The 16,820-nt window shown below is 40.9% G+C and overlaps 1 protein-coding gene across 1 annotated transcript in view; it reads right to left on the bottom strand.

Annotated features, from left to right (window-relative positions):
* The window catches only part of DNAH7 (dynein axonemal heavy chain 7), a 344,384-nt gene that overhangs the window by 6,338 nt on the left and 321,226 nt on the right, over positions 1-16,820 (bottom strand). The window contains exons 61-63 of the mRNA XM_030916210.1: positions 16,182-16,412; positions 5,753-5,905; positions 3,958-4,135 (exon numbers count right to left, since the gene is read on the bottom strand). Coding sequence (XP_030772070.1) covers positions 3,958-4,135; positions 5,753-5,905; positions 16,182-16,412 — 562 coding nt within the window. The remainder of the gene's footprint in view (positions 1-3,957; positions 4,136-5,752; positions 5,906-16,181; positions 16,413-16,820) is intronic.

Genomic DNA, 16,820 nt, shown 5'->3' with positions numbered 1-16,820 from the left:
CTGAGCCTTAGTTTCCACCTTGTCTAATGGCGATAATAGTAGTATCTGAGCCATAGGGGTACTGTGAGGATTCCGTGTAATGGACTGGGCAGTCTCTGGATCCCAGCAGTGGTACAGAGCAGCCCCACCGTAAGTATCCGTGCCCTTTCCTTTTTTTTTTTTTTTTTTTTTTTTTGAGACGGAGTCTTGCTCTGCCGCCCAGGCTGGAGTGCAGTGGCCGGATCTCAGCTCACTGCAAGCTCCGCCTCCCGGGTTCACGCCATTCTCCTGTCTCAGCCTCCCGAGTAGCTGGGACTACAGGCGCCCACCTCGTCGCCCGGCTAGTTTTTTGTATTTTTTAGTAGAGACGGGGTTTCACCGTATTAGCCAGGATGGTCTCGATCTCCTGACCTCATGATCCGCCCGTCTCGGCCTCCCAAAGTGCTGGGATTACAGGCTTGAGCCACCGCGCCCGGCCCGTGCCCTTTCCTTGATTTGCTTTTACCCAACTTAAACATTCCTTTCCTCCATTGCCAAATACTTAATTTGAGCCAAATTATTTATCCTTCTGGTATGTTGCTAAATTTATCTAACTATACTTTTAATTTTATGAGGGCAGGGGCTCAAACTCATATTTATTAGTGTCTTTTATGACATGTAATATAGTGAGCTGTATGGGAAAAAATTTTGTTAAAGTTTATATTCAATAAATAACTTAGCAGAAGGTTGTTAAATTTCCTTCTGTATTTGTTTTATTTATTTATTTTAAAAGCCTCTAGTGGGATAAAGTTTCTTTTGAGTATGTTAAGAATAAAGGGATTTTGAACAAATGGTCAGAATAATGGTAGGTTAGGCATCTGTGACTGAAAAATATTATTTCTAAGATATCATATGTCCCAATGATTCTTTATTCCTTGCATTCATTGTTCTTAAATGTGTTTCTGCAATAAAACTGTTTAAGTATTAGAGACTGGAATAAAAGGTATCTTTAAAAGGTTGGGTTAGAGTCCATACATTTTTAGTGGATTCCAGTAGCATAATTTTTGGAATTTCCCCAGCAGCATTTGAGGGCCCTTTATGTGCTAGACACTGAGAGGCACTCAAGAAAGAATGGTGCAGACAAACAAGGTCACCGCTCTTCTGGTATCTGTACTGTAGTGAGGGACAGAGATATAAAGAAAGAAACACACAAATTAATTACAGTCTGATGCTTTGAAGTTAATAAGCAGAGTTGCAAGAGGGGATAATAAGGTGAAATGGGCGGCTCCAACAGATGAAAGTGGTGTTCCCAAGATCCCAAAAGAAAAGAACGTAAGCTGTTCTAGAAACTGTCAGGAGGTTAGTGTGACCTGAGCATAGTGGCACATGATGAGCTTGTACGGGTGGGTGGCGGCCAGAACATGCCTGGCCTCATTGTCACCATAAGGGGTCTAGATTTTATTCAAACCACAAAGGGAAAAAACGTATTTAGTTGTCTGGGTTTTCAATGGAGACCAAAAGCTGATATAATCTATTTTTTTTTTTTTTTTTAATTCTGTGGCTTCTATACAAATTAAAGGCAATAAGTGGGTAATGACAGTAGGGAGACAGATAAAAGCTAGAGGAGAAGGCAAGATAAAAATGGTGGTGGGGCCAGGTGCAGTGGCTCACGCCTGTAATCCCAGCACTTTGGGAGCCCAAGATGAGTAGATGCTTTGAGCTCAGGAGACCGAGAACAGCCTGGACGATACAGGGAGACCCTGTCTATACAAAAAATGAAAAAATTAGCTGGGCATGGTGGCGCACGCCTCTGGTCCCAGCTACTTAGGAGGCTGAGTGGGAGGATCACTTGGGCCCAGGAGGTCAAGGCTGCAGTAAGTCAAGATCACACCACTGCACTGTAGCTGGGGTGACAAAGTGAGACCCTATCTCAAAAAAAATAAAAAAGTTGTGGTGACAGTAGGATGATAGGTGAGCAACTGCCCTTGATATGAACAGATGAGGGAGCAGAAGAATGAAGAATTCCTGGGTTTCTGTCTGGATGGTGGTGCCATTTATGGAAATGACTCATTTTACATATTCAGGAGATACCAAAGTGGAGATTTCAGGTTGGCAATTGGATATGGAGGTCTGATCTTAGAGGAAAGATCTAGATTGAAGATTCAGAGATTTACATTTGGAGGACATAAGCAGAGTTAATGTTTAAAGATACAAAAAAGAATAAGGTCACTTGGGTGGGGCTAGGATGCTATCAGAAAAAAGAAATAGTCCCAGGACTGAGTCCTTGGAAACTGTAATATTAGGGGAGCCTAAACCAGCCAACCTGCATGAATGTGGCCAATGAGATAAGGAAAATCAGGGGAGGGTGATGTCCTGGAAACAAAGAGAGAAGCATGTCTCTAGAAAGATGAAGATGGCAAGTGGTAAAAGTCACTAAGAAATTAAGATGAAGACAGAAGAGAATTCATGGGATTTGTCAACATAGAAGTCATCGCTAACACTGAAAAGAACAGCATCAGTTGATTAGAAAGGATGAAAGGCAGACAACAAATAGGAAGTGAGAACCTGCAGACAGCATGTAAAGATAATTCTTTTGAGAAAGTTTGCTATAATGGTGAGCAGAGATCCAGGACAGCAGCTGAGGGGGATGTAGAAAGACAACTGAAATGGCTGATTTAAGATGAGAGATTCTAGAGCATGTTGTAGGTTGACAGGAATTATTTGTTAATGAGAGAAATCATTTATTCCTGAAAGAGAGGGCACAATTAAAGGAGCAAAGCCCTTGAGAAGGAAAAAGAAAATGGGATCTAGATTCCTCAAGGGTACAGACGTTGACAAATGCAGTGAGTCAGTGGTGCTAAAAGCTCTCTTCAGATGCCTTTTAATTTTTTTCCATGAAGGATAAAGTGAGATGTGGGAGCAGAAGGAAGGGCAAAGAGGGCAGAAGTGGTTGTTTTGACAGGAGGAAAGCAAATATCCCCGGGAATAGTAGTGGGATTGCTTCATAGTGTTACAAACCATCTTGAGATTTGTGACATCAATTTAAAGTAAAACTTCTTGGCACAGTAATGTGATTATCATACACTGTTGTGATTACATATCTACTTGTGTCTTCCACCACAGTATAAATTAGTTGAGGGACAAGATCCTAAACTGTTCCCTGTTGATATCTCCAGTGCCTGACAGAAGAGTGAGCCAGTGAATCCATCATTCAGTGATGAATAAGGAAGTTGTCTTCAACACATTAGTTAAAGCAGTACACATTAACAGTCACTCAGAGATTAATGTCATTTATATAAAGACAATTTTGGTAAAATTCTGTAATCTGTAGCATTTAAAAAATAACTTATTTAAAATAGTGGCCTTGTCCACTAAATTTGAAATAAAACATTAGGGTAGCCATAAAGTGTAGACAATCATTGAGAAAATAAAGATTTCCTCACAATCCTTCAACCACAAAGCAAATGTTTCTATTAGGTGTAAGTTTTGGAATGGTAAGCTCCAAGTTTTGGAATGACATATATATAACAGGAAAAGAATACATATTTTAGGATTCTACAAAGGTATATACTTCAAGGGACCAGGAAAAACTTACTTTTCAATGCTGTACATGTCAAGTCCCCACAGTCAACATAAGAGTATGGCTGATTATCCCATGTGCTGTTAATTTGATGATTACCTTCTTAACACTTTAGGAACAACTTCTAACTTATAAAATTTTGCAAAAAAGTACAAACGACATATATTCTTTACCCAGATTCATCTGCTGTTACCATTTTCCTCCCTCATTTTCTTGATCATTCCCCCTCACCCCTTCTCTCTCTCTTTCTCCCTGGCTCACTCATTTGCTCTTTGTATCTCAATAATTTTTTTCTCTGGCATTTAGGGTAAATTACATTCATGTTTATTACTTTTTTAACAGCTGAGGAAAGTAAGCTAGAATGTCATGTTTTTGTTCAGTGCCCAGATATGAGCCGACTCATTCTGTCACTCACTCACCATCCTCAGGAGGATGCTTGTATTCTTTGTCTTCCATCACTTCATAGTCAAACCCAAGAAGATCAATAGGAATTGTGTATTTCCTGGCGTAGTTCTGCTGGGCACCAGTCAGGAAGGCTTGTGTGAAGAAGAAGCCAGAAAGCCAGAAGACTGGAGGAGGACCAACCTCGTACCATTGCTAGGGTGTAAAACACAAGTGAGCTAACAGTAGCGCCTTTCAACCTTTTTGTTTGTTTGTTTGTTTGAGACACAGTCTCACTCTAGTTGCCCAGACAGGGCTCAGGCGAGCCTCTCACCTCAGCCTCCCAAGTAGCTGGGAATACAGGCACACACTACCACACCTGGGTAGTTTTTCTGTGTTTTTAGTTGAGAAGGGGTTTTGCTATTTTGCCCAGGCTGGTCTTGAAATCCTAGACTCAAGCAATATGCCTTCCCCAGCCTCCCAGAGTGCTGGGATTACAGGCGTGAGCCACCACACCTAGAGAGCCTTTCAACTTCTGAATACAACACTACTTAACAAAATTTATCCAAATACACTTATTATCTTTTAGATAAACTAATAAATGACCTCTGGGTAATAACAAGTCATACTCTCAAGGTTTAAAAAACAGGTGGCATATTCGGTGTTTGTCCTGACTTCAATTTCATACCTATCATATCAGCTTGGAAATCACAATGTGCATTAATGCAAACAAATGTCTGTTTTATACATCATTCTTTCAGAAAGGCTCCCTACAATACTGAATATCTGATATGCATTGTTACACAATATATCATGTTATATAGTTGAACGGAAGAAGAGATCCCCATAAAGTCTGGTCTGACGGTTCTGTTTTTCACTTTTTTTCTCTCTCTAATTAGTCATTAGTACCCAACAGAATGTTGTTTTGGAAGTTTTTCTTCCTACTTCACTAAAACACAGTAAAATTCAACATATAGGAACACAATATTGTATAAGGAATTCCTGGAAGAAGCAGGGTAGTGAGACCTTAAGGCCTTTAGAAATATCAAGATACTTTAATTCTCTGTTCATAACATATATTCTAATGGTAAGTCAGTTGAATACCAACTTTAACTAGATAGTAAATTCGAGAAGCAAATCTGAAGAAATGAGTTTGAAAATCGTTTCCCTATAAGAGCCCAAGGTATAACTTTATCCTTCAAAAACAATCTTAGTTCCTTAGTATTGACTGTAGCAAACAAAAGGCCTGTATTATGAAAAGGGAGTTTAACCATTTTATCCCTGCAGAAATTTCTTTATAGGCAGTTTTTGACACATTATATCCAGAATCTAGGAAATGAATCAATATTTCTAATAGGTACAATTGTTAGTAAGAACATAGTTAAGCACCAATATTACCAGACAATTAGTAGATAGGCTTCTGCCCACTCAACATTTCCAAGACGATTAGCCTTTGAGGTCATTACTGACTTGGGCTGAACCAGCAATCTAGTGATTTCATGACCTAGAAAAGTGCTGGGCAATGAAGCTCTAATACCCCTCACTGGTCGCCTGACTGGCTTTCTAAGATGTTTTGCTGTAGGTACCTATTTTAATGTTAAATACTTAGTGGAAAAACCAACATAGCTAGATGTTTTCTCCCTTCATTTAGTACTAGCTTTTTGACAGTTCGGTGTAGCAGTTACATACATTACATGAAATATTAAGTAGTGCTGAGTTGTGCCTGGGAGGCACAGAAAAACTAGAGAGAAATACCCATTACAGTAAGCATTCTGAAGAAGAAAATGAAACCAGGAGAAACTTAACAATATACGGTCATTCGGATGAACTTACCTGCAAGAATTTTAGTCTTGCAAGGAAGTCATTCACATAGCTGCCAAGTGGTTTAAGGCTTGGGTAGGATTTACGCATCCACATTTCTGGAATTTTGACATTCAAAATGCTGCTAACCACTTCTTCAAGATCTGTAGACATGACTACAAGCCCCTGAAACACATTTAACCTTGGTTAATATAATAGTATAGACTATGATAGACTATAAGCAACCACCTTTGAAATACCTCCTTCACAATTATCCTCTGTTTACACTGTGATTAGTTAAGGTTGAGTCATACAGGAAAAAAAAGTGAAGATATTTGTTTTTGCTTACAAGTAGGCCATGCAGTCTGAATTATTCCTTAGAAAAATACTAACAATTTTAATCTAACCAATTTTTTTTTTCTTTTTTGAGATGGGATTTTTTTCTATTGCCCAGGCTGGAGTGCAGTGGTGGGATCATGGCTCACTGCAACCTCGACCTTCTGGGCTCAACTAATCCTTCCACCTGAGGCTCCCAAGAAACTGGGACTACAGACATGCATCACCACACCCAACTGATTTTTTACTTTTAAAACTGTTTTGTATAGGAAGCCAGGCAAGGTGGCTCATGCCTGTAATCCTAACACTTTGGGGCCGAGGCAGGTGAATCACTTGAGCTCAGGAGTTCAAGACTAGACTGGGCCACATGGCGAAACCTCATCTCTACAAAAAATACAAAAATTTGCTGGGCGTGATGGTGCACGCCTGTAGTCCCAGTGACTTGGGGGGCTGAGGCAAGAGGATCACTTGAACCTGGGAGGGTGAGGCTGCAGTGAGCCAAGATTGTGCCACTGCACTCCAGCCTGGGTGACAAAGTGAGGCCCTGTCTAAAAAAAAAAGTTGTAAAGATGGGGTCTCACTATATTGCCCATGCCGGTTTCAAACTCCTGGCCTCAAGCAATCCTCCTGTCTCGACCTCCCAAAGTGCTAGGATTATAAGCATGAGCCACTGTACCTGCACCTGAGCTAACCAAATTTTAATAGAAAAATCTTAATCAATGCTTGGCTACTCACTAGCTATTAAATCACAGACTAACTTTGACTTAGTTTACTGTCTATTAAGTGGATAAGTAATACAGCTCTATACTGCATTCTGAAAATGCATGGTGCTAAATATAAAATTAGAAAAATTACATAAAATGCTTTGAAAAGTTAAAATGTCCTGGAATTGAATTATGACGTCTGGTTGACCATTTCCCATTTTGAATGACTGATGCACAGATGTTAAAACTTTGAAGGCCCTGAAAATTCCTATTTGACTTTTAACTGGGCCAGTTGCTATTATTCATTTCTGTCTTTCCTATAGTTGAAAATATTATTCCAACTAACATAGGGAGAAGATTTGGAAGTAAATTTGATGTACTAAATACACACATTTCATTTGCCTTCTTCTCAAAACCTCACTAAAACAGCAGTAAAGGAATTTACTTTTTAAAGACATAAGCCCCCAAGTGTGGAAACAAAGAGGGGAAGGGAAAATGACAACACAATCATGGGAGCTAGAAAGCATATGGACCACTGGTACTAGACTTAGCATATAGAAGAAACCTGATCCTAAATTGGCAGGGGGAAAAGTTAAGAATCAACCAGGCATACACTGCACAATACCCCTGAATCTTGGGAATGAAGGTCCTAGATACTTCTGAAAGTGGGGCGAGGAGGGCAGTGTTAAAGATCATTAAAACTTGTTTTTTTGTTGTTGTTGTTTTTTTTTATTTTTTATTATACTTTAAGTTCTAGGGTACATGTGCATAACGTGCAGGTTTGTTACATATGTATATTTGTGCCATGTTGGTGTGCTGCACCCATCAACTCGTCAGCACCCAATTCATCATTTATATCTTGTATAACTCCCAATGCAATCCCTCCCCCCTCCCCCCTCCCCATGATAGGCCCCGGTGTGTGATGTTCCCCTTCCCGAGTCCAAGTGATCTCATCGTTCAGTTCCCACCTATGAGTGAGAACATGCGGTGTTTGGTTTTCTCTTCTTGTGATAGTTTGCTAAGAATGATGGTTTCCAGCTGCATCCATGTCCCTACAAAGGACACAAACTCATCCTTTTTTATGGCTGCATAGTATTCCATGGTGTATATGTGCCACATTTTCTTAATCCAGTCTGTCACAGATGGACATTTGGGTTGATTCCAAGTCTTTGCTATTGTGAATAGTGCCGCAATAAACATACGTGTGCATGTGTCTTTGTAGTAGAATAATTTATAATCCTTTGGGTATATACCCAGTAGTGGGATGGCTGGGTCATATGGTACATCTAGTTCTAGATCCTTGAGGAACTGCCATACTGTTTTCCATAATGGTTGAACTAGTTTACAATCCCACCAACAGTGTAAAAGTGTTCCTATTTCTCCACATCCTCTCCAACAACTGTTGTTTCCTGATTTTTTAATGATTGCCATTCTAGCTGGTGTGAGATGGTATCTCATTGTGGTTTTGATTTGCATTTCTCTGATGGCGAGTGATGATGAGCATTTTTTCATGTGTCTGTTGGCTGTATGAATGTCTTCTTTTGAGAAATCAAAAAGTGGGCAAAGGATATGAACAGACATTTCTTAAAACTTGGTTTAAAAAACAGAATCCTAGATCTTCTCCCCCACCCCACAAACTATGCATTGCCTACCTTGAATACAACCTGGAGAGGAAAATGCAGAAATCCCTAGAGTGGGAAATGCCAGGCCCTGTTAGGGCCAAAGTTACCACACTGAAATCAGGGGGATTAAGTGAATGCATGAACACTGGATGCTCAGATTCCCTGGGGCTTCTTTTCCCTTTTAATTCCTAGAACACTAGAGCCAGCCCTTTATCTTCCAGGAAGGACACAGGAAGAAGTAGGTCAAGAAGAAATACATAATCATGCTGAATGTTTCTTAAACGAACAGCCTAGCCAGGTAACCTACATTGAAGACCACAGTCAACAATCACCAGTATTCTTACTGTGTTCATTCAACATGATAATGTCCCATTCTTTTTATTTATTTATTTATTTATTTATTTATTTATTTATTTATTTATTTATTTATTTTTGAGACAGAGTCTCGCTCTGTCCCCCAGGCTGGAGTGCAGTGGCGTGATCTCGGGTCACTGCAAGCTCCACCTCCTGGGTTCAGGCCATTCTCCTGCCTCAGCCTCCCGAGTAACTGGGACTACAGGCGCCCGCCACCGCGCCCAGCTAATTTTTTGTATTTTTAGTAGAGACGGGGATTCACCGTGGTCTCGATCTCCTGACCTTGTGATCCGCCCGCCTCGGCCTCCCAAAGTGCTGGGATTACAGGCATGAGCCACCGCGCCCAGCCGATAATGTCCCATTCTTTTTTTTTTTTTTTTTTTTTGAGGCAGAGTCTCACTCTGTCGCCGGGGCTGGAGTGCAGTGGCCGGATCTCAGCTCACTGCAAGCTCCGCCTCCCGGGTTTACGCCATTCTCCTGCCTCAGCCTCCCGAGTAGCTGGGACCACAGGCGCCCGCCACTTCGCCCGGCTAGTTTTTGTATTTTTAGTAGAGACGGGGTTTCACCGTGTTAGCCAGGATGGTCTCGATCTCCTGACCTCGTGATCCGCCCGTCTCGGCCTCCCAAAGTGCTGGGATTACAGGCTTGAGCCACCGCGCCCGGCCAATGTCCCATTCTTAAACATAAGCAGACAACCTCAAATTATCAGATACCAGAAGAGGCTTCTAACATGTCAAGTTTTTCAATTATGCATTCAACTTCTAAACATAAAAAAGATTATTCCGATTTTTTATTTCTTCTTGTATCAATTTGGTAACATATGTTTTCACAAGAATTTGTCTATTTCATTTACATTTTAAAATGTATTTACATTTTAAATGTATTGGCATAGGAATGTTTGAGAAGGGAGGCAGAGCAAGATGGCCAATAGAAGCCTCCACAAATCATCCTCCCTGCAGGAACACCAACTATCTACACAAAAAAGCAACTTCATCAGAACCAAAAATCAAGTGAATGACCACAGTACCCAGTTTTAACTTTTAATCACTGAAAGAGGCACTGAAGAGGGCAGGAAAGACAGTCTGGAATTGCTGATGCCACCCCTCCTCCATCAGTCAGCAATGGCGGTATGGCACTGAGAATCTGTCGCTTGTGGGAGGGACGGCACAGTGATTGAGACTGTGCTGGAACTCAGTGCCTTCCTGTCACAGAAGATAGCAACACCAGGAAGAGCTCAGCTGATGCCTGTGAAAGAAGCATTTAGGGCTGGGCGCAGTGGCTCATGCCTGTAATCCCTGTAATCCCAGCACTTTGGGAGGCCAGGCGGGCGGATCACCTGAGGTTGGGAGTTCGACACCAGCCTGACCAACACGGAGAAACTCCGTCTCTATTAAAAATACAGGCCGGGCGTGCTGGCTCAAGCCTGTAATCCCAGCACTTTGGGAGGCCGAGATGGGTGGATCACGAGGTCAGGAGATCGAGACCATCCTGGTCTACACGGTGAAACCCCGTCTCTACTAAAAAATACAAAAAACTAGCCGGGCGAGATGGTGGGCGCCTGTAGTCCCAGCTACTCGGGAGGCTGAGGCAGGAGAATGGCGTAAACCCGGGAGGCAGAGCTTGCAGTGAGCCGAGATCGCGCCACTGCACTTCAGCCTGGGCGACAGAGCGAGACTCCGTCTCAAAAAAAAAAAAAAAAAAAAAAAACCAAAATTAGCTGGGTGTGGTGGCACATGCCTGTAATCCCAGCTGTTCGGGAGACTGAGGCAGGAGAATTGCTTGAACCCAGGAGGCGGAGGTTGCAGTGAGCCAGAGATTGCACCATTGCACTCCAGCCTGGGCAACAAGAGTGAAACTCCGTCTCAAAAAAAAAAAAAAAAAAAAAAAAGAAGCATTTAGACCAACCCTAACTACAGGGAAACACACACCCCAGCGGTTGGAACTTGAGTTTCAGCAAGCCTTGCCACCACCAGCTACAGTGCTCTGGGGTTCTAAATAAACTTGAAAGGCAGCCTAGGCCACAGGGACTACAATTCCTAGGCAGGGCCTAGTCCTGGGCTAGACTCGGAGCTAGGGGCTTGTGGGGCATGCCATCCAGTGAGACACCTGCCAGGGTGGCTAACAGAGTGCTTGCACCACCCCTCCCCATCCCAGGCAGCACAGCTTGCAGCTCCCAGAGAGACTACTTCCACCGCTTGAGGAGAGGACAGGGAAGAGTAAAGAGGACTTTGTCTTGCAACTTGGGGGCCAGTTCAGCCACAGTAGGATGGGGCACCAGAAACAGTCCTGGGGCCCACATTCTAAGCCCTGACTCCTGGACAATATTTCTAGACACATATTGGGTCACAAAGGAACCTTGCACTCTTGAAGAGAAGTGCCCACTCCTGGCGGGATTCATCACCTGCTGGCTAAGGAGCTCTTGGGCCCTGAATAATAAGCAGCAGTAGCCAGGTAGTACACACCATGGGCCTTGAGTGAGACTCAGCGCCATGCTGGCTTCAGGTGTGACCCTGCACATTCCCACCTTGGTGGCTACCAAGAGAGATTCTTTTTTGAGGAAAGCACAGGGAAGAGTAAAGGGGGTTTTGACTTGCAGCTTAGGTACAAGCTTGACTCCTACAGTGGGGTATGCACCAAGAGGGCTCCTAGGGTCCCTGATTCCAGGCCTTGGCTCCTGGATGGCATTTCTGGAAAGGAGTTTAAGACTAGCCTGGGCAACATGGTGAAACCCTGTCTCTACAAAAAATACAAAAATTAGCTGGGTGTTGGTTGTGCAGGTCTTTAGTCCCAGCTACTTGGGGGGCTGAGGCAAGGGGATCACTTGAACCTGGGAGGATGAGGCTGCAGTGAGCCAAGATTGTGCCACTGTACTCCAGCCTGGGTGACAAAGTGAGACCCTGCCTAAAAAATAAAAAAATTATAGAGATGATATCTCACTATGTTGACCATGCTGCTCTCCAACTTCTGGCCTCAAGCAATCCTCCTGTCTTGGCCTCCCAAAGTGCTGGGATTACAGGCGTGAGCCACTGCACCTGCACCTGATCTAACTAAATTTTAAGAGAAAAATCTTCTTAATCAATACTTGGCTACTTGCTAGCTATTAAATCACAGACTAACTTTGACTGGCAACATTCACCACAAGGTGGCTGAAGACCCCTTGGGCCTTGAGTGAAGATCAGCAGCAGGCTGGCAGTCCTCCCTGTGAACCTGTGGTGATGGTAGCTACAGGGGGAGGCTCCTCTGCCTGTGGAAAGGGGAAAGAAGACAACACAACTGGGTTTGAGAATAGCTTTGTCTTATGGTCTGGGTGCCAGCTAAGCAGCAGTAGAACAGAGCACCAGGTGAAGTATTAAGGTTTCAGGCTGTAGGCTCTGACTCCCAGGCAGCATCTCTGGACTGGTCCAGGGCCCAGGGGAACTGACTGCTGTGAAAGGAAGGACATAAGCCTGGCTGGCTTTGCCACCTGCTGATTGTAGAGCCCCAGGGCCTTGAGCAAACATAGACAGTAGCCAGGGAGTGGTTACAACAGGCCTTGGATGAGACCACTGCTGTGCTGGTTTCAGGTCTGACCCAGCACAGTCTCAATGTTGGTGGCCATATGGGTGCTTTTGGCACCCGTCCCCAGGCTTCAAGCAGCTCAGCACAGAGAGAGAGAGAGTCCATGTGTTTAAGAGAAACAAAGAGAAGAGAACAAGACTCTTTCCCTTATAATTCAGAGAAGTCTTCTGAACCTTATCCAAGACCACCAAGGCAGTATCTCCATGAGTCTGAAAGAGCTACAGTGTTACTGGTCTTCTAGCGCCCCCTAAAGCAAATACAGCTGCAGTGACCAAAAACTTAGATCACAACGTCCAAGTCCCTTCAAATATCTGGAAAGCCTTCCCAAGAAGCATGGGTACAAACAAGCCCAGACTGCAAAGACTACAGTAAATACTTATCAGTGCCCACATACTGACAAACATCCACAAGCATCAAGACCATCTAGGATATTAAATAGTGTCTGGGTAGCAAAAAAATAAAATAAAATAAAAAATAAGACCATACAGAAAACATGACCTTACCAAATAAACTAAATAAGGCACCAGTGACGAATCCTGGAGATACAGAGATATGTGACCCTTCAGACAGAGAATTCAAATAACCGTTTTGAGGAAATGCAAAAAAAAAAGATTCCAAATAACACCGAGAAGGAATCCAGAATCCTATGATATAAATTTAACAAAGAGATTGAGATTTTTAAAAAGAAGCAGAAATTCTGGAGCTAAAAAATGCAATTATTATGCTGAATAATGCATCAGAGTCTCTTAACAGCAGAACTAATTAAGCAGAAGAAACAACTCGTTAGCTAGAAGACAGGCTATTTGAAAATACACAGTAAGATGAGATAAAAGAAAAAAGAAGAAAGCACACCTACAAGATCTAGAAAATAGCCTTAAAAGGGCAAATCTAACACTTACTGGCCTTAAAGAAGAGGTAAAGAGAGATATATATGGGAAGAAAGTTTATTCAAGCACTAGTAACAAAGGACTTCCTAAACCTAGAGAATGATATCAGTATTCAAGTACAAAAAGGTTATGGAACACCAAGCAGATTTAAGCCAAAAAAGATTACTTCAAGGCATTTAACAATCAAACTCCCAAAGGTAAAAAAAATAAAGAAAGGATCCTAAAAACAGTAAGATAAAAGAAACAACATACAATGGAGCTCCAATATGTCTGGCAGCAGACTTTTCAGTGGAAACCTTACAGGCCAGGAGAGAGTGGCATGGCATATTTAAAGTGCTGAAGGAACAAAACTTTCACCCTAGAATAGTATATCTGGTGAAAATATCCTTCAAATATAAAGGAGAAATAAAGAGACTTTCCCAAACAAACAAAAGCTGAGGGATTTCATCCACACCAGACTTGTTCTATAAGAAATACTAAAGAGTGTTCTACAACCTGAAAGAAAAGGATGTAAACGAGCAATAAGAAATTATCTGAAGGTATAAAACTCAGGGTAATACTAAGTTCACAGAAAAACAGAATATTGTAACACTGTAAGTGTGGTGTGTATACTACTCATATCTTGAGGAGAAAGACTAAAAGATGAACAAATCAAAAATAATAACTACAACAACTTCTCAAGACAGACAGTATAATAGGATATAAATAGGAAAAACAAAAAGTTAAAAAGCAGGAGGGATGAAGGTAAAGTGTACAGTTTTTATTACGTTTCTCTTTGCTTGTTTCTTTGTTTATGCAATCAGTTTTAAATTGTCATCAGTTTAAAATAATGGGTTACAAGATATTATCTGCAAGCCTCATGGTAACTTCTAATCAAAAAACATATAATAAATCCACAAAAAATAAAAAGCAAGAAGTTGAAACATACTACCAGAGAAAAATCACCTTCACTAAGAGAAGGAGAAGAAGGAAAGGAAGAGAAAACCAGAAAATAACAAAACAGTGGGAGTAAGTACTTACTTATCAATAACGTTGAATGTAAATGGACTAAACCTTTCAATCAAAACACATAGAGTGGCTGAATGAATTTTTTTAAAAAACAAGACCCAATGATCTGTTACCCATAAGAAATACACTTCACCTACAAAGATACATATATACTGAAAATAAAAGAATAAAGATATTCCATGCCAATACAAACCATAAAAGAGCAGGAGTAGCTATACTTACATCAGACAAAGTAGATTTCAAGACAAAAACTACAAAAACAGACCAAGAAAGCCATTATATAATGATAAAGTGGTCAATTCAACAAGAGGATATAACAATTTTAAATATATATGCATCCAACACTGGAACACCAAGATATATAAAGCAACTATTACAGTCAAAGAGAGACACAGACACCAATAAAAATAGTAGCTGGAGACTTCAACACTCTACTTTCAGCATTCGACAGACCATCCAGACAGAAAATCAACAAAGAAACATCAGACTTCAACTGCACCGCAGGCCAAATGGTCCTAATAGACATTTACAGAACATCTCATCCAGTGGCTGCAGAATACACATGCTTCTTACTCAGCACATGGATCATTCACATGTTAAGCCACAAAAAAAGTTTCAAAATATCCAAAAAAATGAAATAATATCAAGTATCTTTTCTGACTACAGGGAATAAAACAAGAAATCAATTACAAGAGGAATTTTGGAAACTATACAAATACATGGAAATTAAACAATATTCTCCTGAAGACCAGTGAATCAATGAAGAAATTAAAAAGGAAATTGAAAATTTTCTTGAAACACATGATAATGGAAACACAACGTGCAAAAACCTACAGGATACAGTGAAAACAGTAGTGAGGTGGATGTTTATAGTTATAAGTGACTACATCAAAAAAGTAGAAAAACTTCAAATAAACTCCCTAATGATATATCTTAAAGAACTAGCAAAGAAAGAGCAAACAAACCCAAAATTAATATAAGAAAAGAAATAATAAAAATCAGAGCAGAAAAAATGAAATGGAGAAAGTAGATAATCAACAAAATGAAAAGTTGGTTTTATGAAAAGATAAACAAAATCAACAAACCTTCAGCCACACTAAGAAAATAAAAGGGAGAAGACCATATTTGCCTTATCATTTACCCTCTGCTTCTCTCTCTCTATATAAAAGATACATATATTTATAATATATAGATATAAAGATATATATAGTATATAAAGATATATATATATACACCCATATATAAATGTTTTCTGAATTATTTGAGAATAGTGCTTGCTTATACCCCTTTATCTCAATACTTTAAGGTATACTTTCTAAAAACAAGAATACCTTTTCAGTTTGCCTTCTTCACTAAAATTTGAGCTTGGGCCAGGAGTTGGTGGCTCACACCTATAATCCCTGCACTTTGGGAGGCCAAGGCAGGAGTATCACTTGAGCCCAGGAGTTCAAAACCAGCCTGAGCAGGATGGCAAGACCCCATCTCTCTAAAAAATTTAAAATAAAATAAAATAAATTAGCCAGGTTTGGTGGCTCACACCTCTAGTCCCAGCTACTCAGGAAGGTTAGGCAAATGAATCCCTTGAGCCCAGGGGTTCAAGGCTGCAGTGAGCAGTAATCACATCACTATACTCCAGCCTGGGTGAGACCCCATCTCTAAAAAAATAATAATAATAATAAATGAAAAAATGTGCTTTATGAGGGCAAGGGCTCATTCCTTACCACATTGTGTCTCCTTAGCATATATCCAATCCAGGGTCCTATCCCTATCTAACATCCTCTATACTTGTTTCCCTGTTTATTAACTCTCACTCTCAGAAGTCTATAAGCTCCTCAAGGGCAAGAATTATTTTCTAATCTTATCTATCCTCAGAACCCAAAATAGTGCTTACACAGTATTTGTGCCAAACAAATATTTGCGCTAAACAAATATTTGCTAAATAAATGAATGCTGCATATAATTTAATGGATTTTTTTGGTGTTTTTCACCTTACCTTGATTGCTTTTTGAATATTTATACATGAATCTCTTATGGTCTTCAGTAACCTATTGAACCGTCCCATCTCTTGGACAAGTACAGTATTCATGCTCTGAGTATAAGTTGTTGGGTATCTCCTCATGGCAGCCTCGATGTCGAAGTTGTTTGGAAGTTTGCCCAAGATGTCACTAGCAACCTCATTCACTACTTCATCTGATGATTTTGCACCGGCACCTGCTGAACGAGACTATGAAGAATCCAAACTATAACTCAAAAATCCTCATAAAGGTCTAAGAATAGCAGAATATGAAAAATCCTAAGGTAAATCTTTATAAGAAAGAACATTGTTCTCTATTTTATCCATGATCCCTCTCTACACAAAATTTATTAAAGTGATGATAACAGGCAGGAGGATAGATTTTCAAGGGAAAACTATTATTAGAGAGGAGGAATAAGGGCATGTAATGTGTTCAGAGGCAAACGAGGATCTGCAGAAAGCAAATAAGCTGTATGCTTGGCTGCCTGGGTACAGGGGGAGTTGCAGATGCTGCAGATAGTGGAAGAAAAAGCATTGCATTGGTGGAGTGGCCAAGCGATGGTGGGCATTAAAACCCAGATGGGGGAAAGCTCATCTTGCTTTGAGAAAGCAGGCCAC

Source organism: Rhinopithecus roxellana, chromosome 14 (assembly GCF_007565055.1).
Source record: "Rhinopithecus roxellana isolate Shanxi Qingling chromosome 14, ASM756505v1, whole genome shotgun sequence".
NCBI classification, from domain to species: Eukaryota; Metazoa; Chordata; class Mammalia; order Primates; family Cercopithecidae; genus Rhinopithecus; species Rhinopithecus roxellana.
The sequence above is the reverse complement of the archived record's forward strand: the minus strand, read 5'-3'. Positions and strand labels throughout refer to the sequence as shown.